This window comes from Ictalurus furcatus, chromosome 1, assembly GCF_023375685.1.
Source record: "Ictalurus furcatus strain D&B chromosome 1, Billie_1.0, whole genome shotgun sequence".
In the NCBI taxonomy this organism is placed as follows: Eukaryota; Metazoa; Chordata; class Actinopteri; order Siluriformes; family Ictaluridae; genus Ictalurus; species Ictalurus furcatus.
Window position 1 is genome coordinate 38,069,234 of NC_071255.1, and position 25,948 is coordinate 38,095,181.

At 44.8% G+C, this 25,948-nt stretch overlaps 1 protein-coding gene across 1 annotated transcript; it reads right to left on the bottom strand.

Annotated features, from left to right (window-relative positions):
* Nucleotides 1-438: 438 nt before the first annotated feature.
* Nucleotides 439-9,053, bottom strand: LOC128615442 (protein NLRC3-like). The gene is made up of 6 exons (XM_053637542.1): nucleotides 8,809-9,053; nucleotides 8,088-8,169; nucleotides 4,189-4,287; nucleotides 3,753-3,807; nucleotides 2,435-2,639; nucleotides 439-2,222 (listed from the first exon to the last, which is right to left on the bottom strand). The coding sequence occupies exons 2-6, from the start codon at nucleotides 8,138-8,140 to the stop codon at nucleotides 454-456; spliced, it is 2,181 nt and encodes a 726-aa protein (XP_053493517.1). The 5' UTR covers nucleotides 8,141-8,169; nucleotides 8,809-9,053; the 3' UTR covers nucleotides 439-453.
* Nucleotides 9,054-25,948: the final 16,895 nt, after the last annotated feature.

Consider the following 25,948-nt stretch of genomic DNA (forward strand, 5'->3'; position numbering starts at 1 on the left):
AGGTAAATAAGAGAGTTTTACTCATTATAGAAAAGAAAAAAAATTACGAAAAAGACAGAGACCATTGACATGTGGTCTCAAAACTGGTCTCGATTACCACAAAACTAGTGTTTCACAGTGTTACTAAATTTAGTACAAATGTAATTTCCCTAATAATAACAATAATAATAATAATAATAATGATAACAATAATAATAATTATAATAGGTATTTAATTGCTTAAAGCAAAGGGGAAAAAAAAGAAGAGGTGTGTGTTTGGGAGGTATAGGGGGGCTTGGGTGGGGGTTGGGGTTGCTCCTTATATCAAGATGTTTTCTTCAGAAAAACTCCCTCATTCTCCTTACATATGGAAGGATAGTGAGATAATGAGTAATTATTCATAAGCTTTATTCTAATTATTGAAGTATCATTTGTTTCAGCAAAATCTGTAATACATTTATGAATAAAAATTACTCACTCTGCCTTTCTTGCTGCTTGCAATACTGGCATCATTCTCACAACACATTCATCTGATATCTGATAATTCCTCAAAACAAACACATCTAGATCCTCTTCTGAGTTCAGCAACACAAACACCAGAGCTGACCACTGAGCAGGAGAGAGTTTTTCTTCACTGAGACACCAGTAATCTCCTCTGTTCAGGTAATGTTGGACTTCCTGCACTAGAGAATGATCATTCAGTTCTTTCAGACAGTGGAACAGATTGATGGATTTCTCTGGAGATGGATTCTTCATGATCTTCTTCTTGATGTACTTGACTGTTTCCTGTTTGCTGTGAGAGCTGCTTCCTGTCTGGGGCAGTAGGTCTCGTAAGAGAGTCTGATTGGACTCCAGTGAGAGACCCAGAAGGAAGCGGAGGAACAGGTCCAGGTGTCCATTCTCACTCTGTAAGGCCTTGTCCACTGCACTCCTCAGGAAATCAGACATGTTTGACTTGGTGAAAAGACCAGACCAGGTTTGTTGTTTTGCAATCTTTTTGTTGATGAAGGAGAGAAATGCGTATAAAGCAGCCAGAAACTCCTGAACACTCAGATGTACAAAGCTGAACACCTTCCCCAGGTGAAGGCCAAACTCCTCTCTGAAGATTTGGGTACACACTCCTGAGTACACTGACACTTCTCTGACATCAATGCCACACTCTCTCAGGTCTTCTTCATAGAAGATCAGGTTTCCTTTCTCCAGCTGTTGGAAAGCCAGTTTTCCCAGTGCCAGGATACTCGCTCTGGTCTGCTGAGGATCAGGGTCACATTTCTGATGGTACTTTTGGTCCTTGTGTTTGATCTGAAAGATCAGGAAGTGTGTGAACATTTGAGTCAGAGTCTTGGGGATCTCTCCACTCTCTGCTTCACCCAACATTCTCTCTAGAACAGTGGCTGAGATCCAGCAGAAGACTGGGATGTGGCACATGATGTAGAGGCTTCTTGAAGACTTCATGTGTGAGATGATTTTATTGGCCAGGCTCTGATCACTGATCCTCTTCCTGAAGTACTCCTCTTTCTGAGGATCACTGAACCCTCGTACCTCTGTCACCTGGTCTACACACTCAGGAGGGATCTGATTGGCTGCTCCTGGTCGAGAGGTTATCCAGAGGAGAGCAGAGGGAAGCAGATTCCCCTTGATGAGGTTTGTCAGCAGCACATCCACTGAGGCTGACTCTGTCACATCACACAATCTCTCATTCTTCTGGAAATTTAGAGGAAGTCGACACTCATCCAGACCATCAAAGATGATCAGGACTTTGTTGATCTCACAGTCTATTAATCCTAATTCTTTTATTTCTGGGAAAAAGTGATGAAGAAGATCCATCAGACTGAGATGTTCCTGCTTCATCAGATTCAGCTCTCTAAAGGGAAGTGGAAACATGAAGAAGACGTCCTGATTTGCTTTTCCTTCAGTCCAGTCCAGAATGAACTTCTGCACAGAGACTGTTTTTCCAATTCCAGCAACTCCTTTAGTCAGCACTCTTCTGATGGACTTGTCTTTAAAGAGATCATTACATTTGATGGGTGTCTCCTGTGTTGCTGGTCTCCTGGACGCTGTCTCAATCTGTCTCACCTCATGTTCATTATTGACGTCTCCACTCCAACCCTCTGTGATGTAGAGATCTGTGTAGATCTCATTCAGAAGTGCTGAACTTCCAGGCTGTGAGATTCCTTCATTAATTCTTTTACATTTCTCTCTCAGTCTGGATTTGAGTTCTCGCTGGTGCACAGAGACGAGTTCTGATAAAAAGAAGAATAAAATGTAAACTCTATGATCATCTCTGTTGACTATTGATATTTTCATAGCTGTGTATCATATGTAATGTCAGTACTGATCTGTTATTATATTGTGTTGATAAAAGCACATCATTGTGATGAGATGTGTTTAATAAATTTCGATCAGTTTCCTTCCTCTAAAGTTAAAGTGATGTTATAACCCCATGAGCTCTTACTGTTCTGCAGTGTGTTAGCGAGATCTGTGAGGTTCATGTTCTTCAGGACGTGCAGTGTGATCTTCAGCACTCCCTCTCTGACACTGCTCTGATCCTCCTCCTCCTCCACCTTCCTCTCAGAGCATGCTGGGTAATCTGGACTCAGGAGCTTCTTAAATCTCTTCAGCTCATTCTTTATCAGACTGATGACTTTGTGCTCCAGCTCCTGATGAGAAATAAAAAATAAGAGAAAATTATGAATTCATAATGTTAGTCTCTATTCATTACCACCGATAAAATTGCACTTTTGTCTAATTATCATCAAAGAAGCTGTAAATTATCATAATAATTATCATAATAAAAAAAAATTAACAAAACTGAAAAAAATCATAAATAGAGAAAATACAGCTTTCAGTATTTTATGATAGTGTATATGAGCTCTATTCAGTTGGTGAATCTTCACAATATTTCAGAATGTTTAAGTAATTCATTATTAAGTATTAATGGCTTGATTTAATTATTCATTTTATAAATTGTCTGAGCCATATCCGGTATGCAGGTGTTATGTCAATGTTCAACTCGTATTGCAACTCTGTTGTGTAAAGGCTGCTTGGTGTATTTATTTATTTAAAAAAAGGTTTATTAAATTGTTCCATGCTGGGATGTAATATGATTTGCGGTTCAGTGTGTGTATATTTTTATACTGTTTTTGTTAACTCGTGTGAAATTAGAGTGTTTACCTGTTCTCACTATATTGTATTATGTACTGTATTTGTCTGTAATATATGAATCTAACTTTAAACAGATCGCTGCAGGGCATGAGTGTTTAATTTATCTCTTTTATTAAAGGGTTTATTAGTTGTTCATGTTAGAGAGTGAGGTTACTTTATTGCATTTTTCTTTTCTTTCTTTCTTTTCTTAAGTTCGGTTTTCTTTTTTAAATAGATGCTTTGAGTAGCTGTGATCGTCTCTGAAGAGTTTGCTAATACTTCGGCTTGAGTCTCATGTTTTAGATCTGTTTTAGACATCGTTGTTTATGTTGCAGCCTACCGACACGAGTCGTAACAAAATGTAATAACTTAGCAGAAGATGAGATACATGTATTTATTTATTTACTTAACAACACATAGCAGCTAGTTACAGACTCTGGGACCTGCTCTTGCTGAATTCTCATCTTCACTGCCTGACTGTTTCAAACTGCACCACTACAGTAACATGTTTTATATTAAAAACTCTAATAACTCTAATAAAAAGATAAACAAATGAACATCTCTCTCTCTCCCTCACACACACACACACACGCACACACACACACACACACACAAATATACCCACAAACCTTAAATATAGACTCCAGAAGGTTGCTGTGTGTGGTATCTGAATCCTTTTGCAGCCTGTGAACATACAAAACATTACATTTAACAAAGACTATAAATCATATTTATATCTGTAAAACACAAACTAATAAATACAGACATATTTTCTAATTATCCATACTAATCATCAGTTCAAAATTCACTAAATGATTATTACTGCTTATTGAAAAAATGTATTTATGAAAATACAGTGTCAGTAATTTACATAATCACATCACATTTCATCTCACTGAAATCTACAGCTGTAAAAATGTAATTATTTCATTTCACGTCTGTAATATCACACTCTCCAGCTCTGAGAATGCAGATGTGATGAACTGATGTAATTCTCTAAACCAGAGTTTGAGCACGTGAGAGTGTGAGTGATTACACTCTGAACTAATATTAAACTCTACTGACCTCAGATCAGTAGTACTGTCTCTGTCTCTGAAGTGTATTGGACGGTTCATTGACCCGTCACTCCTCATGGACACACAACTGGGTTCAGGTGAGTCTGATCTGAAGATATAGATGTTTAGAAACACAAAATATGATCAGTAGATTTTAAAATGTCTCATGTAAAACTTGTTAATTCAATACTCAATGTTAACACTGATACGATCCTTTAGAACAAAGACACAAACTTTAACCAGCTACAGGGACAACTTAGACATGTTTAGACATGTTTCTCAGCTTAAAGTCACTAATCATCATCTGGTTTTAAAATAAAAAAATGTTTAAATGTAAATATTTATTTCCAAGAATAAACACACAACTTAAATCTGTGGCAGAGTAGAGAGCACCGGAAGTACAAAACATTTAGGACACTTTCCCCAGTTGTAGAAAGAAGCATTTGAAAAGTCTCTACAGAATATCATGGCATATGCAAGTAGTACTGAAATAATAATGTTGACAGATTAAAAACACAATATCATCCTACACATTCACACTCTATATACTTGCAATAACTTTTTACTCAAGTAATAAGTGCAACAGAAAATCACAAGTGAACAGCAGTGGAGTTAACTGTAGTGCATGTGAGGTTCACATAACGTAGTCATTGAGCCAGGTAGACTAGTGTATATCTTGTGTTGGTCTAGGTGAATGAGCAGGGTCAGAGGTTACACTATCCTCAGTTGTATGTGTTGTATGTGTAGTGTGTGTAGTTGAGGTATTTGGGAATGCAGTGAGGTGGAAGGTATTCCATGTTGTACCATTACTCAGCTTGTATGTGTCTTCACCAACTTTTGACTGATTGTGAGTGGATCACTGAACTTCCTGTGTCCTTTTGGAAAATGTAATAGGTTTCATATCTGTACTTTATTCCCTTTTTGAAAAGAAGGAGGATGAGCACTACTTTTGGCATCAGAATAAGCTTTCATTTTCATGTTGTTGGCTCGCTCAGTGATCTTCACTGGCAGTGATTTAGTTGCAGGTGGAAACAGTGTTAGTTTTGTGCACATAGGTCAGCCATGGAGCAGTTTGAAGGGGGGGGGGGGGGGGGGGTCGTACCAGTTGTGGCATGTAGAGTGGCATGGTAGACTTGCAATAAAGTCAACCACAACTGATTTCCATGACTGTCGTTGCTGTATTGCCATTTATATGGTTTCCTTAAGCATTCGGTTTAATCGCTCTACTGCTCCATTGGCAGCTGGGTAGTTGAGGGAAGAGCAGTTGTGGGAGATCTGTCTTTCCTCCAGTAAAGCGGTGAATGGTGGAGGAGTAAATTTTACTTTATTATCAGTCACGATTCTCAGCGGGTTTCCATGGTGACTGAAGTCAGAAGTAATGTACTGAGTAAAAGCAACCTCAGGCCATTTGCTATAGTAGTTACTCATTGTTATTGTATACCTGCAGTCTGGTGTAGAAATTTAAAAGGGTCCATCAATGCCCCTAGCAGCCTTCTACCATGGGCCATCTGGAAGCGACACAGGTTGAAGTGGCACTGGATGATGTTCAACTGGCACCATTGGCAGACACAGATTTTACTTAGGACCTGAGCCTCCATCTTTGGGAGCACAGAGTTGCTGCTTTGTCCTTATCATCCCGTGGTGGGATTTGTGAGCGATGGAGATCAGAGAATGGAAGAGAGTAATAGGTGAAATAGCTGACAAGGTCTTATAAGCAGTAGAGAGGAGGGCAACATACTCTGATTTGTCATCATCTGCCTGAACAGGAGCAAAAGTACTGTCAGACCTGCACATGATTCAGGAGGAATTTTAGCCCTTTCTTCCTGGCAGAACTGCTTTAGCTCGGTCATATTCTTTGGACATTTCATGTGTATGGCTCTCTTCAAGTCATTCCATAGCATCTCTATTGGGTTGAGGTCTGGGCTCTGACTCCGCCCCTCCCAAAGGTGGATTTTGTTTTTCTGAAGCCATTCTGTTGTGGACTTGCTCCGGTGTTTCGGGTCGTTATCCTGTTGCATCACCCAACGTCTACACAGTTTCAGCTGACGTACAGACATTCTCACATTATCCTGAAGAATTGTCTGATATACTCGGGAATTCATCTTCCCCTCAGTGATTGCAAGCTGGCCGGGCCCTGATGCAGCAAAGCAGGCCCAAATCATGATGTTTCCTCCACCATACTCTACGGTTGGGATGATGTTTTCATGATGATATGCCGTGCCCGTGATACGCCAGATGTAGTGCTGTGTGGTTTTTTCAAATAGTTCAATCTTAGTTTCATCAGTCCACAAAACATTTTGCCCGTACCGCTGTGGAGTGTCACTGTGCTCTTTTGCAAACTTCAGGCGTGCAGCAATATTCTTTTCAGTAAGCAGTGGCTTCCTTCGTGGTGTCCTGCCGTAGATACCCTGCTTGTTCAATGTTTTACGTATTGTAGACTCATGAACAGAGATGTTCGCCAGTTCCAATGATGCCTTCAAATCTTCGGCTGTCATTCGGGGTTGTTTCTTTACCTCATTGAAGAGTCTTCGTTGTGCTCTTGGTGTCATTTTGACTGGGCGCCCACTTCTTGGTAGAGTAGCAACAGTCCAAAAGTGTCTCCATTTGTAGAATGAACTGTAGACTGGTGAATTTCTAAAGTCTTTGAAATCACTTTGTGACCCTTGCCAGCTTTATGTAAATCAACAATTCTCGATCGTAGATCCCCTGAAAGCTCTTTTTGGAGAGGCATGGCTCACATAAGCGTGTGCTTCTTGTGCAGACCAAACTCCAAAAGTTTGAGGGGTTTTTATCAGTCAGAGTAGCTGTAGCCCACACCTCCAAACTCATTTTCTTAACCAGACTCCGGGTGTGCTAAAACCTGACTCCAATTAGCTTTTTTGAGGTCATTAACTCAAGGGTTCACATACTTTTTCCACAAGCACTATGAGTTTTTTTTTGGTTGTTCTCAATAAAGACATGAGGGATCAGAATTTTTTTGTGTTATTTTAGGCACATTATATTTGTCAATACCCGTGACCTTAGATGAAGATCAGATCACATTTTATGACAAATTTATGCAGAAAACCATGAAATTCCAAAAGGTTCACATACTTTTTCTTGCTACTGTATGATGACTGCTTTCTTAGGCTAATGTAGACGAACACACATGCACACACTTTGCCAGAGTTCTTCTGTGTTATGACTATCAGGTAAACCCAAGCTGAGGCATCAGTGCACTCAATCACACCAGTAGTGAGCACATAGTTTAGGTTGGGTGTCTGATGTACAAGTGTGACGGCAGTATACATTTTCACAGGGTGCACACAGTTTTTTACACAAAGGTGAATGTAGCAGTACATTCATACACAGGAGAAGAAGGAGAAGAGACAGAGGTATTAGGAGGCAGTACTCTGTTGTTGGCAATATATATATGTAGCAAAGACATTAGGTCTCCTCCCAGCAAAGGAATCCCTTTGTCCACAATGACGAAGGTACGTGGAGCAGATCAGACATGGAGAAACTTTTGCTGATTAGGAATGTGTGTTTTAGAGAAAGACACAAGCTTGACAGTAGACTGTGTCAGTGGAATGTTGCTGAACAAGTCTACCATACAGGACTGTGAGTGGTGTGCAGAAATCTTCAAAGTTCATGTAATCTTGTGTGCATGTGTAGAATTTTCAGTGTATAGTAATGTGACTTCAGGCAGTCTAATCTCACGTACTTGTCTAGTTTGTGTCCGAGCAGAGCAACAGATGTTTACAATATGTCCCATTTTCCTGCACAGCCAACAAACTGATTTATTGGTGTGAATGAACACGTGAGAGAACCCTGGAAGTACAAACCTACAACTACATCCTGTCACTGAGCTACAAGTTCTGTAGTTTTTGAAGCTAACAGAATAGCAAAGGACACACACACTTCACTCACCTCTCGCCTTTCTCTGTGTCTTGCTCCCCAGACACACTCATTTTGGAGGACATGTCTCCTCCAATAGATTATACCTATAAACCTGCACACACACACACAATTAAATTTTATTTGTATAGCGCTTTTAACAATGGACATTGTCCCAAAGCAGCTTTAAAGAAATATATAAATTTTTTATATACATTTTAAATGTATGAATTTATCTCTAATGAGCAGTCAGAGGAGATGGTGGAGAGGAAAAACTCCCTGCGACGATATGAGGAAGAAACCTTGAGAGAAACTAGACTCAGAAGGGAACCCGTCCTGATCTGGGTGTCAATATAACCTTATAACCCTTCTATAACTGTGTACTACATGGTCAAATAGTGGTATTGTGTAACCAGGAAATTAATACAGTTTTAACATTAATTCTACTTTTGTTGAACTTCTCCACTGTTCACTGATGGAGACTTGAGTGTAAAACTGTTCGTGCCAATTGTAGTCATAGCTTTTTTTTTTTTGTTGCAACATTCAGAAAAACACTGCAGGACACATATTTACTCCAGTCCAACATGTGTGTGTTAAATCTAACTCTGTATCATCACACGGTTCACTTACAGTAAAATCAAGTCCTACAGTAAACTGTGTAAGTTACACCTTCAGTAAAAATCAACTGAACTGTTCTTCCTCTAATGTAGATTCATAACATTCACATATTATAGCTTTAGATTTAGATACTTACTGTGTTCTTCTCCTGAGAACCTTTTACAGTCCAATCGTCACTAAATGGAGTTTCACTTGAACTCAAACTGGATTGACTGGTTTAGTCAAAATAATTTTTAGAGCAGGAGGTGGAGTAAATTAACACACACACACACAAATGCACACACACACACAAACGCACACACACACACACACACACGCATGAACACGAACACAGCACAACGTTTTTGGTTTTAACATACGAGGGAATTTTCTGTTTTATCATTTCTAAAACAAAACTGGTGGGGGTGGGGGGGTGTACTCTACCTCTATGATTGCATGATTGCAATAGGCCAGCAGGTAGAGGCTATATTAAGAATCATAAAGAATGCTGCATGGCAACTTCAGGAAAAGTCCTGGGAAACAACACCAACTATCATTACAGCCTGTATCAACCTCTCCAGATCAATCAACACTGTTACCAGGAAGTTCTTTTGGAATGTTCTGTTTAAATTTGATAAATCACATGATTACAGGAGGTCATGTGACTCTTTTCTGTCAGCTCATGAGTGAAACAGTGGTATGTCCTGGCACCCGTCCTCTTCAACATCTTATGCTTGTGTGTCATCCATCTCCTCCACAAGGAGCTTTACTATGAATGGGAGTCTGTTCAACACCAGGAGGTTTCAACTGACCACAAAGCTGTCCAGAGAGCAAATCCTAGATCTACAGTATACTGATGACTGTGTTCTTGTGACTTTCTCTCCACAGGATGCTGTAGTTGTCAGAACCTGCAACAGTATAGGGCTCTCAGTTAATACCTCCAAAACAGCTGATCTGTCATTCGAGCACTGGAACACCACACACACTGCCATTCTTCAAAATTACCCAGAAATCACTTACTGTCCTGCACATTATTAACTGGACACTAACAACTCTTCTGTACAGAATTGCTTACCTTTTGAGGAAATACCAATTAATGTCAACAACATTTACTATCAGAGTGGGAACATTAACCCTTTCTCACAGTACACTGGCGTTCCATTCCGAATGAGTAACTGTTAAACCTCAATAGTCTATGCATAGCCGTAATCCACCCTCTTTCTTCTTGACAAAGAATAAGTTGGCTAATGCAGGTGATGTTGAGGGGAGAATGTTCCCCCGTTTCAGAGTCTCCTCAATGTATTTGTTCATGGCTTGGGTTTCCTTAGTGGACAAGGGGTAGATGTTAATTATACAGTGCATAGGGAAAGTTTTCACACCCTTTCAGGTTTTCCACATTTTGGTATGTTTGAGACTCATCTTAAAATGGATTCAACTCTTTTTCCTCATCAGTCTACACACAACACTCCACAATGACAAAGCAAACACAGATTTGAATATTTGTAAATTTGTGGAAAATAAAAGAGAGAAATGATACATTTACAGTTACATTAATTCATTTATCAGATGCTTTTATCCAAAGAGACTTACAAATGAGGAAATACAGATGGGTAGATGCTGATGTCTATGGTATCCAGAGTGGGTTTCTTTTGGATGGGAATATAGAAAATATAGAATACAGAAGAGATAGAAGAGATGAACAGGAGGAGGCCCTGTGAAGTGGTATGGAGTATTGTGGAATGGATCCAGCAGACAGGTGGTGGGATTGCATGACAAGTTCTGAAAGATCTCTTCTGATGATAGAGGAGAAAAACGTGTGAAAGACAGAAGAGGGGAAGACTGAACATGTTGTGTAGGAATAAAGGTAGGAGAGAAGGACTGGCCTTCAAGGAGGAGGGAGAAGGAGGATGCACCATGAAGAAAAGATGATGCAGAAGTTGTGAAGATCATGTGTAGAGACATCCAACTACCGCTAAGTACTGTCCCAAATGCCGCCAAGTACTGTCCCAACTGCTGTACAATACTGATAATGCTCTGACACTTAAGAGTGCTGAATGGCAGACCTTCCATCCATCCATACATCCATACATCCATCCATCCATCTTCTACCGCTTACTCCTTTTCAGGGTCACGGAGAACCTGGAGCCAATCACAGGCACAAGGCGGGGTACACCCTGGACAGGGTGCCAGTCCATCGCAGGGCACACAATCACACACACATTCACACACCCATTCATACACTACGGACACTTTGGACACGCCAATCAGCCTACCATGCATGTCTTTGGACTGGGGGAGGAAACCGGGGTACCCGGAGGAAACCCCCACGGGGAGAACATGCAAACTTCACAAACACAGGGCCCCGGCGGATGGCAGACCTTGTTAAATAATATTATTATGTTTTTTTCATTCGAATGTCTTATATTTGATAAAATATATTCCTATATATCTTATATTACTTTGTGCCTTTTCTTAAAAAAATTGACACTGGAGAAAAGGGGCCAATGCTGGTGTGAAGGTGATCCTGCACAAGGATATGTCTTTGCAACTGTAAGTGACGAGTCAACTTAATCCTTCACATGGTATTCATAAGCTGCCATAAGTTTCTGCTACTCTATGGATTGTTGTAAATTAATTTAGTATGAGAAATAAAGACAATGAAGGAAATAACCACAGGACGCAAAGGGTAGGAAGCACCACCACATTTATTGGGAATAAGGGGGACTAGCAGGAGAATAAGAGGGACTGGTAGGAGAATAGGAGGGAGAGAAAGGCGGATGGTGGGGAGTGTGCCCTGGAGAGGGAATTGGACTCAGTGGATCATCAGAATAGGCAGTGCTGGGGGAATCCATTGCCTTGTAGTCAATGGCAGTGAACAAAGGAGTATTAACAACAGAACCAGTCTGAGTAGAAGCATCAACAAGGGTAGCAGCTGGGCTCAACCGATACCGTAGTGGAGGAGGGAAAGTGGAAGTCGTAGAGGGTGTGCGTAGGACATCGACCAAAAGAGCGAGGTCCGCAAATAAGTGGGATAGCTGGTATCTAGTGTTGAGATCAAAGCCCTCCAGTCCCTCCAGTGCAGCAAAGAGGAAACCAAGTCCCGTGTTGCGAGCTGCATATAAGGGAACATAGAGAGAGGCATGTAAGAAAAGGGGAATTCATCATGTGCACCTGGTCACTAACAGCTAAAATGACATACAGTGTTGAGCAGCCAATGGACCACCAAAAAAGGAAGGGAATGAGACAAAAGCAGGGAGCTATCTATAGGTCTAGCACACACACACACACACACATAGCTAGGAGCTGAGGTGTATGAAAGATGAAACTAGACGAAAAAGGAGAGGTAAAACACATAAGTCACAGATAAAAGAGGTAACTTAACACACTTTCCCATGATTCAAACGAAGAAACTCTATATCCAAATTATGGCAAAAGAGATCCTCTCTGTCCAAACGCCGGAAGCCAAGTGTTGAACAAAACGGGAAGCATGGTTTTAAAAAACCTAAACTGGGCCGGGTCGAATTTAAGGGGATTGGGAAAAGGCTTAAAAGGGTACCTAAGGGGTTAGGGAAAATGGGTAAAACACGAGTATAAGGGTTGCTGAAAAGGGACAATGATGTAACATAAGGCGTGTTAAAAGATGTGCAAATATGGACATAAGGGGAACGGGAGGTAAGAATAGCTAAGCATATTGGTATTTGGAAAATGGAATAGGAGGCGGAGGCTTAGAGAACAAATTGTATAAAAGGAAGCCCCGCTCCAGGTTAGTTAGATCACTCTTTGGGATATCTCAAACGGTTTGGATCTCATGTATTTGGGCTGAAATAAAATCGGACCTTTGCTTTTCCTCACTCACTGATTCTGTGTGGTACTTTTTGAAATCCTGACTGAAGATTCAACTAAACTAGCGTGAGTATATCTTTATTGAAGAAGCTTTACATTTTATATTAACAGTATTTGTGTAGTGGACAGGAAATTGTTCCACATTTTGGCACCCCAGATGGGACTGGGCTAAGACCCGAAAATATCCTGAATCTGGATTGTGGGACTTGGTCCCGAGGGACAGCAAAAGGCCGCATAGGAAAAGGTCTGACAGGCGCCTGTTTAAGCAAAGTCCTGGCTTAGATACTCTGCTGTCACTCGGATCAGGCCCCACGTGACGGAGAAGGGATAGAGTTGGTCTCCAAAAGAGCCCACATTAAGTGTACTATATGGTAATTGGGACACAGTTTAAGGAAGTGAGTGAGAAAAGGCAAAAGATGGTGTGTCATGAAAAGTGCTTGATTTGCTGTAGAACAGAGAAAAAGTGAAATGTGTGTTTAAAGTGCATGTGTGAAAGTCCTGCGATACCGCTGAATTAATAGATTCAGGTCTGCAATAGAGGCAGGAGGTGAGGCCTCACAACCCCAGATACCGGCCACGTAAAGGGTGGTGACTGCTTGGTGGGGACCCCTGATACCGCTGGAGTGAGTCCAGGTCTGCTTAGAGGGGTATAAATCCTGGGCCCAGGTCTGGGTAGAGCAAATACCTGGTGAGTGTGTAACCTGAAAATAACCTGAAAAGTGTAAGGCGGGAGAGAAATGTGAAAGTGTGTACTAACGTGTGAGAATTGTAGTAAACAGAGAAAATCAAAAGGCTGGGCCGACACGCACAAAAAAAAAAAAAAAAAAAAGAAAAAGAAAAAAGAGAGAAAAAGAAGAAAGAGAAGAGAAGGGGAGTTAGATAAGGGACGCATTTGGTCGCCTGACATGGCCGCCGAAGTAGAAAAAGGGAGGACAGCGCTGGACATTATTGTGGAAAAGCATAAAAGAGATGAAAAAGACATCAGGCATTATTGTAAAAAATGGAGTGAAAAAACGAGTGAACTACTGTGGAAATGGCCGAAGACAGGTACGTTCGAGGAAAAAGAGTGCCAAAAGATGAAGGACCGAATTGTCATCTGGGGAGAACAGAAGAAGGGGCAGAAGGCGAGAGAGAAACAAGTCAGACAAGAAAAGATAGCTGACTGGTTTTACCGGGAAGGAAGGGAAAGGAGAGACCAAGAAAGGGTGCAGAAGGAGAAAGAGGAAGCGGACGAAAGGGAGAAGAAGGAAAAAACGGATAAGGAAATAGCAAGAAAGGTGCAGGAGGCGATGGGGAAAGAAAGATCAAGGATGGAAAAGGAAATAGCAAACAATAAAGGGGATGTGGCACCTCGAATCGAGAAACAGGAGGAACAAGGAGCCCCGCCCCCATACAACCCCCAATTCAGACCTGAGCTGAAACCTAGAAAGAACCCGCCGAAGGGAATATACCCAGTACTGGAAAAAGAAATGCAGGAAGGAGAAGAATGGGAAGAGGCAGAAGTAGAAGTGAAAGGAGTTTTCAAAGGATTGCAAAAGAGAGCTACGTCAAGCCAAGGAAATCAAGGGGCAGCCGAAGAGGTGGAAGGCATAGGGAGCTTGCACGGCGCCACCCGTATGGAAAACTGGAGCATGGACCTCAGCATACCAGACGTTGGGGACGAAGAAAGGCAGAAAATGATGGAAGATTATGTCCAAAGCCAACAAAGGGAGCAAAGGGAGCAAGAACAAAAGGAAAAGTACAAGCGGTATTTACGGGCAGCACAGCAACACGAACAAGCACAAAAGAAAAAGGTGGAATGGTACTTGAAAGAAGCAAAAGAAGAAGATACCCCTAGGCCAGGATTGAGCTATGGGGGAGGGGCCACCAGCACCCCGAAGCCCGGCAGCCCGATTAAAGAGAGGGAAAAGGGGCAACAGATAAGAGGAGAAGAAGAGGACCGAAATGAAGAAGCATATAGAAGGCACGAGGGACGCCAGAACTTTGTGGACGGAGCCTGGGAGAGAGTGGTGGAGAAAAGATGGATGAAAGGAAAAGGGAGGAAGGTGAGGCTGGAAGGAGATGTTATGATAAACCCCTACCTAGGACCAGATGATGAGGAAATGGAAGACCGGATGAACCGAGTGGAAGAAGTGGTCATATATGATGAAGGAACAATGAAAAGAATGGAAGAACTGGCAAATCAGTCCAGGCAAGTGGCGGAAGTGGTTGCAGGGTTAAAGGCCCAACAAGAAGAAGAGTTCCAGAGGTTGCGAGAAATGGAGCAAACGCTGAGCCGTTCTATGATCCGGCAGAGGGAATGCCTAGAGGAGACAGGGAAGGGAGGTAGAGACAAGGACCGGTTTCAGACTATGGCAGAAGTAGATGCTGAAAACAAAAGGAATGCCAAGCGAGAGAGGATGGAAGAGAAAGGCAAGAGCGATGACGAGCATGAGGAAACCCAGGGAGAAACATCAGAAGAAGAGGAGGATAAAAGAGGGAGGCAACTAAGAGACCGAAATAGCTTGAAACCCCCGCTTAAATACAGTGAACATTCTGCAAAGGAAAGAAAGGGGGGCAACGGATTAGGAAAGTCACCAATAACACAATATCCTTTGGTGGTGAAGGGAAAAGCACTGCAGTACACTCCGTGGAACTTCATGGACTTGACTGGACTAATACAAAGACTACCCAGCATGTGTGAGGGAGGCCAGAAATGGATCACACAGTTTGAGGAGAAAACGGCAGGACAACATCTGGCTGCAGGGGATATCAAAGCCATTCTCTGCCAAACGGTGGGAAAAGGACGTACCGAGGAGATTCTGAAGACAGCTGGCATAGAAGACCCCTTGGATGACCCGGCAATAGATCCGGTGCCTTTCGGAGGAATGCGAACCAAAATATGGGACGCCATCCGAACAATACATCCAGCCAAAATGGATCCAGGGAGATTAGAAGTGATCAAGCTAAAAGAGGATGAAAACGTTCTGGCCTTTGTCCAAAGTTTCCAAGACAAATGGAGGGACGAGACGGGAGCAAAATGGGATTCTTCGGTAGCAAGCGTGGGGTTGTTCAAAATGTTGTTAAAGAAAGCCCTACCGGAGGAGGTACAGAAGAAGCTGGAAGAAGTGGTGGGGTTGAGTTCAATGGAATGGAACACATTTATGGCACATGTGACACACCACGTAGAGCAACACAGGAAAGTGAAGAAGGAAGCTAAGGATGCTGCAGAGACCTTGCTGACTCAATTGTATAAGGCACAACTTGGGGAGATAGCTAGAACTAAACAGGAGGATAGGGAGAAGAGAAAAGAGAGTGCCAAACAAGCAGCTGTGATGGTGCCAGCGCAATCCCCAAGTTTTGCGGGAGCGACTGTTGAAACAAAGGGACCTGACGTACAGCTGTCCGAACTATGGCAAAAGTACCAAGAATGGCAGCCATGGGTCCAATATATGCGACTAGAGTACCAGGAAGCGAGCGCTCCGTTACACTGCACCATTAAATACGATAAAGGTGGGCAAGACCAGGACTACGCACAACTATGGGAAGAAATGGAACAGGGACAGAAAATGGACATCAAAACACTGGATGTGGTCTGTGGACCCCAAGGGGTGGCGGCAGTAATTAAACTCCCAGACAAAATAATGAATTGGTACCAGGAAAAGGAAGCAGCTCCCCATGTTACCCTTATGGTGGCACGCGGCTTTGAACCACAAGACTTGGGGCCCATGGTGAAACAAGTAAAGGAGGTACGGGAATGGAAACCTACTCAGAACCGGTATATACATACTTCACCAGGTGGAGAATACACCTGCATTTCAATAGCGGCCATTGATATGGTGGTCGCAGGCAGTATGGAAATACACCGAAAAACGAAGAGATATAACAAGCAGATGACTGTGGTAGAGTCGGACAGAGATACTGCACAGGAGTTGTTACAAGACCTTCCGGAACAATTATGGACTAAGCATGCAACGGACGTAGGACTAGTAAAGTCAGCAGGACTGGCAAGGATAAAAACTAGGGAAGGTGTAAAGTTGCCCTATCAGCGACAATATCCGCTCTCAGAGCAAGCCAGGGAAGGAATAAGGCCGACCATACAGGGACTACTGGAAGCCGGGGTCCTCGTTCCCACCAACAGCCCCTGTAACACTCCCATTTTTCCGGTCAAAAAGCCAGGAACGGACAAGTGGAGACTGGTTCACGACCTGCGCGCCGTCAATCAGATCGTGATACCAGAGACGCCCATAGTGCCGGATCCCCACACATTACTGACAAATATCCCAGAGGGAACTAAGTGGTACACGGTCATAGACTTATGCTCAGCTTTTTTCAGTGTACCCTTGCACCCTGAATCACGACACCTGTTCGCCTTTACGTATGAAGGGAAACAGTACACCTACACAAGGCTACCGCAAGGATACTGTGAAAGTCCGTCAATATTCAATCAGGTGCTGGCCCGAGACTTGGCCACTCTGGACTGCCGCAGCACGGTCCTGCAATATGTAGATGATCTCCTGATATGCAGTCTCTCGCAGGAGGAGTGTCAACGAGATTCACTAAAAGTATTACAGTTGCTAGCAGACAACGGCCACAAAGTCAGTCGGGAGAAACTACAGTTTTGCAAAACCAAAGTGGAGTATCTGGGACGGGTACTAGAAGGGGAAAGCCGCACAATAGCTCCCAGGCACGTGGAATCCATTAGTAAGGCCCCTAGGCCACAAACAGTAAGGCAGATGTTGGCCTTTTTGGGTATGGCAGGATTTAGTCGACCGTGGATATGTGAATTTGCTCTGAGGGTTCAACCCCTGCGGGATATGATTAAAGCAGCAGACCATGCACAACCCAATGCCAAGTTAGAGTGGACGCCTGAAGGAGACGCGGCTTTTATAGACATAAAATCGGCGCTAGCTACGGCGCCAGCCCTAGCCAATCCAGATTACAGAAAACCATTCCATCTGTACGTGTCAGAAAGAAAGGGGTATGCGACTGCTGTACTAACTCAGCAACAACAAGGAAAAGGGAAACAAGCTATAGCCTACTACAGTACGGCTCTTGACAATGTGGAAAAAGGCATGCCACCGTGCTACCGGTCATTGGCGGCGGCAGCGTTCGCCTACCAGAAAGCATCTTCAATTACGATGGGACATCCAGTTACCCTGTACACGACTCATGCTCTTCATGCCCTTTTGACCAGTTAGAATTTTGTAATAACTAATTAGCGACGTACAGGGTATGACTCCATTCTCTACGCCCCGGAATTAACTATTGAAAGATGTACTACGGTTAATCCGGCTGACAAAATGATGACACCCCTGGATGGAGAACCGCATGAATGCGTCAGTGAGTCAGAGAAATTCCTGAAGGCACAACCCGACCTGGAAAATGATGCCCTGCAGGATGCAGAACGCACCTTCTTCGTGGATGGATCCTGTTTCCGTACCAATGATGGAAATCGGGCTGGGTATGCCGTGATAGAGGCGCACAAAACTCCTTTAGAATTTAGGGAAGTATTGAGTGTTCCCCTTCCACAACCGTGTTCGGCCCAGCTGGAGGAAATTAAGGCCTTAACAGCTGCTTGTAAACTGGGTAGCGGCCGACGTTGTAATGTATACACAGACTCCGCTTATGCTCATGGGGTATGCCATGTTTTCGGTCCGATATGGGCACAAAGGGGGTTCCAGCGAGCTGACGGGTCTACTGTGACACACGGAGAAGCGATCTCTGATTTATTGTATGCAATGACCTTGCCATCAGCGGTAGCTATTATCAAATGTAAAGCACACAAAACGGACGGCTCTTTTATCACTAAAGGGAACGCAGTGGCAGACGAAGCCGCCAAGAAAGCCGCGGTGGGACCAGCCCCGATGATGGCGCTCACGCAACCAGAAGAAGTCACGGTCCGTCACCCAATGGAAGACAACGTAGCGCAGATTGTGGAAGTACAGAACACAGCCGGTGAAGCTGAGCTTTCTACGTGGATAAAATGAGGAGCAAAAAAGGACAAAGGGACTGGCCTTTGGCGTAGCATCGACGGCATGTGCGTAGCCCCTGCTAGTCTCCTACCGCTGCTGATAAAGGATGCCCACAGCCTCGATCACACTAACAGGGCGGAGACAATTCGGAAAATAAGACAGGAATGGTGGTCACCATACTTGGCAGGTGCAGTGGACCAGGCGCTCAATAACTGTGAAACGTGCATAAGAAACAATGTGCGCAAGAGCTTTACCGCACCCCTGGGGCACATTCCGCCACCAACAGGCCCGTTCAGGCATCTAATGATGGACTATGTCGACATGGGGGCCGAAAATAGGAAGGAATCAAAACGCTACATATTTGTGGTAGAGGACCGGTTTAGTAGATGGGTAGAGGCCACGGCCACCTCTAGAGAAGATGCTAAATCCGCTGCCAAGTTTCTTTGCTGGGAAGTCATACCCTGGTTTGGTATCCCGGACTATCTGAGCTCTGACAATGGAGCGCATTTTGTTAATCAGACCATTGACTTGATAACCAAGGCACTGGGGATTGAATACAAGTTGGGTTGTGTGTATCATCCCCAGTCCCAGGGTATGGTGGAACGGGCTAATGGCATATTAAAAAGTAAGTTGGCAAAAATTTGTGACAGTTCGCGACTAACCTGGGTACAGGCCTTACCCCTGGCCCTGCTAAAAATGCGCTCCCAGACCAGCCGTGTGACGCACCTCACACCCCATGACAGGGCGCCCGATGCCTGTGGCATTTACACGCGCCCCATATACCGGCCCCTCATTAGAACAGTTGGAGGGCGAAATGAAAACCTATATACGCACCCTCACACAGATCCACAGACATTTGTATTCACAGGTTCAGGAGGCGGTCCACGGCGAGGAGGTGCCCCGGGTAAGGCAGGTCGATCCAGGAGACCACGTGTGGATCCGAGTCTTCAAGAGGAAGAACTCTCTAGAACCACGAAGGGAAGGACCGTTTGAGGTGGTGGCTGCCACACCAACAGCAGTAAAAGTAGCGGGACGACCCCATTGGTATCATCTGAACCACTGCAGCCGAGGAGGCTTTGGTAAGGGACCATTGCTTCGTGGAGCTGACGAACAGACGTTACCCCCCGGGGAGCAACCCTCGACGTCAGGCAAGACTCACTCAGCCCAGCCTCCCGAGTGCCCAACGACTGAGTCCAGTACTGACAGTGACAGAGGCACTGACGAGGACCGGAGCCCGGCGCAGGGTACAAGGGCTCAGACCAAAAGACGGGCAGACCGACAGACCCCTAGCCCTATTCCCAGCCCTGACGAGAGCTGGCCGAGTGATGACCTCACTGCAGTTGAAGCAGCAGCAGGGTCGTCAAGTGTCGGGAACATACCAGTGAGCCAGGAACTGCTGGCGCCCCTCCCCACGGAGGTCGAAGACCTGAATTGTATCTCAGCCAATTTGGCCTCTATAGTGCAAGGCTTGGATGACCCACCTGTTCAGTCGCATATACCGTACGAGACCATAGAGTTAGCGGATTTAGGCGGATTAAGCCCCCCTGCTTTGCTTCCGGAAGATGCTGGGGGATCCTCCCTTGTCCAAAACGATGCCGAACTCCCGGGTGGCTGCTCCTCCATATAGACTCATGAGTAATGATAAGGCCATCATTGTGGTATGGGCTGTGGTTCTGGTGGCCGGACTGACTATGGCTCTTTTACTAGTGTATGCGCCCTTTCCAAAAAAGCCCCCACACATGATTGTGCCCTGACAAATGCTGTGTCACCTGGGACCGAGACACCTGTGACGATTCCCATTTCCCCTTTTGACTCACCTAGGCCGCCCCGGCGACGTAAGAGAGGCACGCTAGGCGCTCGTTTCTCAATAGGCTTCCTCGACGGTGATGATGATCCGGCGGACCACCTGGCAGACCGCCTAAAGAAAACTGTGCTCTCGTCCTGCGCATTTGGCCACAAGATAGACAGGCTCGGGACGCGTCACCTTGGGAGCCGGCCTAGTGGGGCAAGTCGGCCGGGTAGTCCCCGTCCACCCATGGTGGAGACCCCTCTCTTGTATGTAGCCTCCCTATCGACTATTCGTTCCCGAGAGATGTTTTGTGCTCTGTCTTTGATCACCCTTGCCTATCAGGCAGCCTTGCTTCGCGGTAGCCCGCATGTGGCCCTCTATGAGGTCGGACAAAATTCTCTGAACCTCACCATAGGCCACCTCCAGATTAAAGGGGGCCCGGCCAGTTGGTGGTGCCGATTTAATCAGTCACGTCCTGACTCTTCAAATGTCTTTGATGTTCCGCCCCGCCTACCCTTCCGCTGTACCACTGACGCTTGCGTTACCCGAGAACCCGAAAATTCCTTTTTCTCCCGCCAGGCTTCTGCCCCCCTGTCTGTACAGCCTGCGCATGCCAGCACTTTTATGAAGCTGCAATGTTATTCTATGACAGTGGCTGACACACCTTTGACCGTGGATCAGACCAATCTGTATCTCAACTGGATGTTCCATACTGCCCGTGCTGTCACGGATCGTTCATGCCTGGTTTGTCACAACCGTGTATCCACGCCTCATTTCATGTTCTCCCTGGGTGACCTCGCTGAATGCCTTTCCGCCCCATACACGGAGCAGTTCCTGTGCCCCACAGTCTGCCTGCTGGGATCCCTGTCCATAGATTATGGCCCTGATTGGATGCGGAACGCCAGCTCTTCGTGTTTGTTTAAGCCGCTGCAGACTCAGGATGCTGCTATGGTGTCGGTCCACCAGGAATTACCCCCCTTCTTTCCCTTGTGCATATGCTCCCCATTCGGTACCTATGACATCGGTAACTTGTCGGCCCGCTACAACCTTATGCTCCCCTCAGAGGACTTAAGTATTCCCGTCCTTCTGTCGCATAACTCCACAATGGACAACTCTAGTACAGCGCCGGCCTATGAAGACATCCCTGTCCCAGACTTGGTGTACGGCACCAGGGCAGTAGCAGATGTGTTTTGGTATTGTGGGGGGGATCGCGCCCGCCAAACACTACCTACCGAATGGCAAGGGTGCTGTGCCCCTGTCCGGCTTGATGGAGAAACCCGTGTCATTGTGCCACTTAACCCCCTTGAGCCTCTTCCGGGCCGCACACGCCGTGATACTGCACTGTGGGGCCAATACCTTAGAGACGCAGACACTATGAATTATACGGATTGGGCAACTGACACGGTGGTTACTTTGAACTGGGCGGGCGCTCCGGTGAATGTCCCAGACAAGTACAAGGCTATGGGATCAGTTGGGAGTGGGTTTGCCGCCACCCTCCTCCCTGGAGTACAAGTTGTTCGTAATACGGCCTGGATTAACTATCTGTGGTACAATCAGCAGAGGTTTATCAACTATACGTTGGGCGCCTTAGGACTTATCTGGGACCAACTTCATGCTACATCTCTGATGGCGGCCCAGAATCGCTTCGCCCTCGATCAGATGCGGGCCCCAGAGGAGGGGGTGTGCACGATGATTGGCCCAGAATGCTGTGCGGCCATTCCTCTCCATACGGGCGAAAAGGGGGCCTTGTCCAAGGTACTAGCCTGCCTGCAGGCTTTACAACGGGAACATGTGGCCAACTCAGGGCAAGCCGACGCGCTCCACCTTCCGTCTTGGCTCTCATGGATGATGTCGGGCAGCTGGGTGGCGACGATTGCTCGCATTGGTACGGCACTACTGGCATTGTTTCTGCTGCTCGCTTTTGTCACCTGCTGCATCATACCTTGCACCCGCAAGTTGGCCGTGTCCACAGTGACTACCAATAATATTTCTGGCCAGTACGTGGTTTTGGGTGAGGCGTTTCCGCCTCAACGGGGGGTGGTGTGCAGGCGACAGAGCCAAATTGAGGCAGAAACTGTGTATGTTGACATGCGCCCTTACGTTCCTACTACGAACGCCGCTCCTGCTGGTCAAGCAACGCCCGACCTCGCACCGCCCGACCTGGTGGCACCCGATGTGACCCCCACAGCGCCCACCCCCACGGAATCTGAGAACATGCACAGAGTGACACGAGGGGCGAACGCCGACATGTAGGACAACCACAGTAGGACAACCACAAGCACAAGAGATACATAGAAGTGATACAGTCAAACGGTTTAAGCACCTCAAGCTAGAGAAGACACATAGTCCCTGCTAATACAAGGTAGAGGCCGGAAAAGGGCCTATCCGAGAAAAAGCAGGTATCCACGATATGACATCATTTTGGTATGTCAGTCCAGGACAACCAGGCCCGGGTACGCTATGATCGATTCTACAGTTACCCTGCACGTTTCACATGCACAGCTCTAGCACCATAGTACGAGAACATAAAATGGTCCTGGATTTATTAAAAGCCACCCCAGAACAAGCCATGGTCCAGATCGAACCCACGGAGGAGTGATTGGGTGTAGACAAGGAGGATCAACACCTGTGTGGATACGTAACAGTGACAGTGCGCCAATGGTCAGTGCAACAACAAAGAGTACGAAAAGCTGTTTGTACATAAATACCCAAAGAATTGATCAACGGTAAGACACCTGATTAAGAAAAGGACTGTTGTGAAGTCACCGGACCTTTCCATAGAGTAATCTAGCACTACAGAAAAGTGAGAAGAGGATGAGATGAGCCATGCCCTAGGTGTAAGTGCTAGCCTAACCTCTCCCTATGGGTGGCCCTCAACGGTGCGCAAAGCACCTGGGTTGAAGACCATCTCATCACCTACGGGAAGAGAGGACATTAAAAAAGAGTGTTGTTAACTTTTCTATGTGCGCCAAATAACAAAGATATAATCAGTGTATTCAGGAAACTGTTTGAACGCTGTCGAGCACTAAAAGAGGCTGGCAGGGTGGGAATTTTTCCTTTTGCTTGTAAGGTTTTTTCGCCCACCCCTGAATACAGGTGATATTAAGTTGTGTAATAGACACAAGGGAAAACCGAGACCCGAAGGATACAAGGCTGCAGGCAGTAAGAGCCTGGCCGAGAAACCTCATGGAGTATAATAGAGCACGTTCTTTCATAAAGCTTCTATGTGTGTAACCCATACGATTGTATAGTGCATAGGCATAATCCATGTGTAGGTAGAGGTAGTTCTCAGCAACCTTGTATAATCCGCAGGCAATCAGCATTTAGTCGTGATTATTGAGCATGCTAAAACGAGGGAAAGCATGACGAGATATGTATACCTAAAACCTGGGCAACGAGGAAGGGGTGTGCTAGCACCGATCCTCCAGTTGCCAATCTACTATGAAGCCCCAAGCCATATCGCCCTAGGAGATCTTCCCCAGGCACATCAAGATCTTTTGCTAGCCCATCCTGATAAATGTAGTGTGGAAGTGATGAATGCAAGGGATTCTGACAGTGAGGATAGTGACTCAGGAGAAGAGGAGGCGTATGGGCAGAGACAGTACGGCTTTGTAAGGCTAACCCTCCGACAGCTAACCCAACACGGGCACAAGGTGCGCCAGACCCAATTCATACATAGGTACCTGTTGAATTAAGAGGTGAGGCTTTCCCAAAAGCCTCAGAGGAGGGAATGTTGTAAATTAATTTAGTATGAGAAATAAAGACAATGAAGGAAATAACCACAGGACGCAAAGGGTAGGAAGCACCACCACATTTATTGGGAATAAGGGGGACTAGCAGGAGAATAAGAGGGACTGGTAGGAGAATAGGAGGGAGAGAAAGGCGGATGGTGGGGAGTGTGCCCTGGAGAGGGAATTGGACTCAGTGGATCATCAGAATAGGCAGTGCTGGGGGAATCCATTGCCTTGTAGTCAATGGCAGTGAACAAAGGAGTATTAACAACAGAACCAGTCTGAGTAGAAGCATCAACAAGGGTAGCAGCTGGGCTCAACCGATACCGTAGTGGAGGAGGGAAAGTGGAAGTCGTAGAGGGTGTGCGTAGGACATCGACCAAAAGAGCGAGGTCCGCAAATAAGTGGGATAGCTGGTATCTAGTGTTGAGATCAAAGCCCTCCAGTCCCTCCAGTGCAGCAAAGAGGAAACCAAGTCCCGCGTTGCGAGCTGCATATAAGGGAACATAGAGAGAGGCATGTAAGAAAAGGGGAATTCATCATGTGCACCTGGTCACTAACAGCTAAAATGACATACAGTGTTGAGCAGCCAATGGACCACCAAAAAAGGAAGGGAATGAGACAAAAGCAGGGAGCTATCTATAGGTCTAGCACACACACACACACACACATAGCTAGGAGCTGAGGTGTATGAAAGATGAAACTAGACGAAAAAGGAGAGGTAAAACACATAAGTCACAGATAAAAGAGGTAACTTAACACACTTTCCCATGATTCAAACGAAGAAACTCTATATCCAAATTATGGCAAAAGAGATCCTCTCTGTCCAAACGCCGGAAGCCAAGTGTTGAACAAAACGGGAAGCATGGTTTTAAAAAACCTAAACTGGGCCGGGTCGAATTTAAGGGGATTGGGAAAAGGCTTAAAAGGGTACCTAAGGGGTTAGGGAAAATGGGTAAAACACGAGTATAAGGGTTGCTGAAAAGGGACAATGATGTAACATAAGGCGTGTTAAAAGATGTGCAAATATGGACATAAGGGGAACGGGAGGTAAGAATAGCTAAGCATATTGGTATTTGGAAAATGGAATAGGAGGCGGAGGCTTAGAGAACAAATTGTATAAAAGGAAGCCCCGCTCCAGGTTAGTTAGATCACTCTTTGGGATATCTCAAACGGTTTGGATCTCATGTATTTGGGCTGAAATAAAATCGGACCTTTGCTTTTCCTCACTCACTGATTCTGTGTGGTACTTTTTGAAATCCTGACTGAAGATTCAACTAAACTAGTGTGAGTATATCTTTATTGAAGAAGCTTTACATTTTATATTAACAGTATTTGTGTAGTGGACAGGAAATTGTTCCACAGGATCATGCTGAAATTTAAACAAAATGGTTTGACTTAATATCCGCAGCAGTAGTGCACAAGTAATTTCTTCCTAATTTGTTTATTAACTTTTATTGTATGTCTAAATGCAATAAAAGTTATTTACCAGATTCAGATGCTCCTAAACAAATTATTATAAAGTAAGAGTTTGTAACTTATCAGCAAAGACTGTACTATCATTTCTAATATAATGCATTTAATATGGAAAAATATTTTCACTGAAATATTTCATAGATTTTTTTTTTTACATGAGTTTACACTAAATGTCTAATATTCTGTCCTGTTGGAAAAATGCCTTAACTGCTCAATTAATTTGGAACATTTAAAAATAATTTGCCTGCTTTGGCTTACAGTGTATATGCCTTCTCATTGTCATAAACCCATACAAGGAAATAAAAAGTAATCATTTTGACTCCAGATCAGGAGTGGGTAAAGACAGACTGGTTATCTGATCTATATTATATATACACGTACCTTAGATAATGCCTCTCTGAGGGCCATGTTGGAATGTTCCCAAGTCGGAGTACTGTGAAACTCCTAAGCATTAGATCACCCCAATTACTCCTGTATACTCTTTCGTGCTCTTTGCCTGACAAA

Bases quoted from the DNA above. Each gene is read 5' to 3' on its own strand.
- LOC128615442 (XM_053637542.1), bottom strand. From the start codon at position 8,140: ATGTCCTCCAAAATGAGTGTGTCTGGGGAGCAAGACACAGAGAAAGGC. The intron at 3,808-4,188 runs GTCAGTAGAGTT...GTATGTTCACAG, and splicing joins GACAGTACTACTGATCTGAG to GCTGCAAAAGGATTCAGATA. The intron at 2,640-3,752 runs GTTTGTGGGTAT...ATTTCTCATCAG, and splicing joins TTCTGGAGTCTATATTTAAG to GAGCTGGAGCACAAAGTCAT.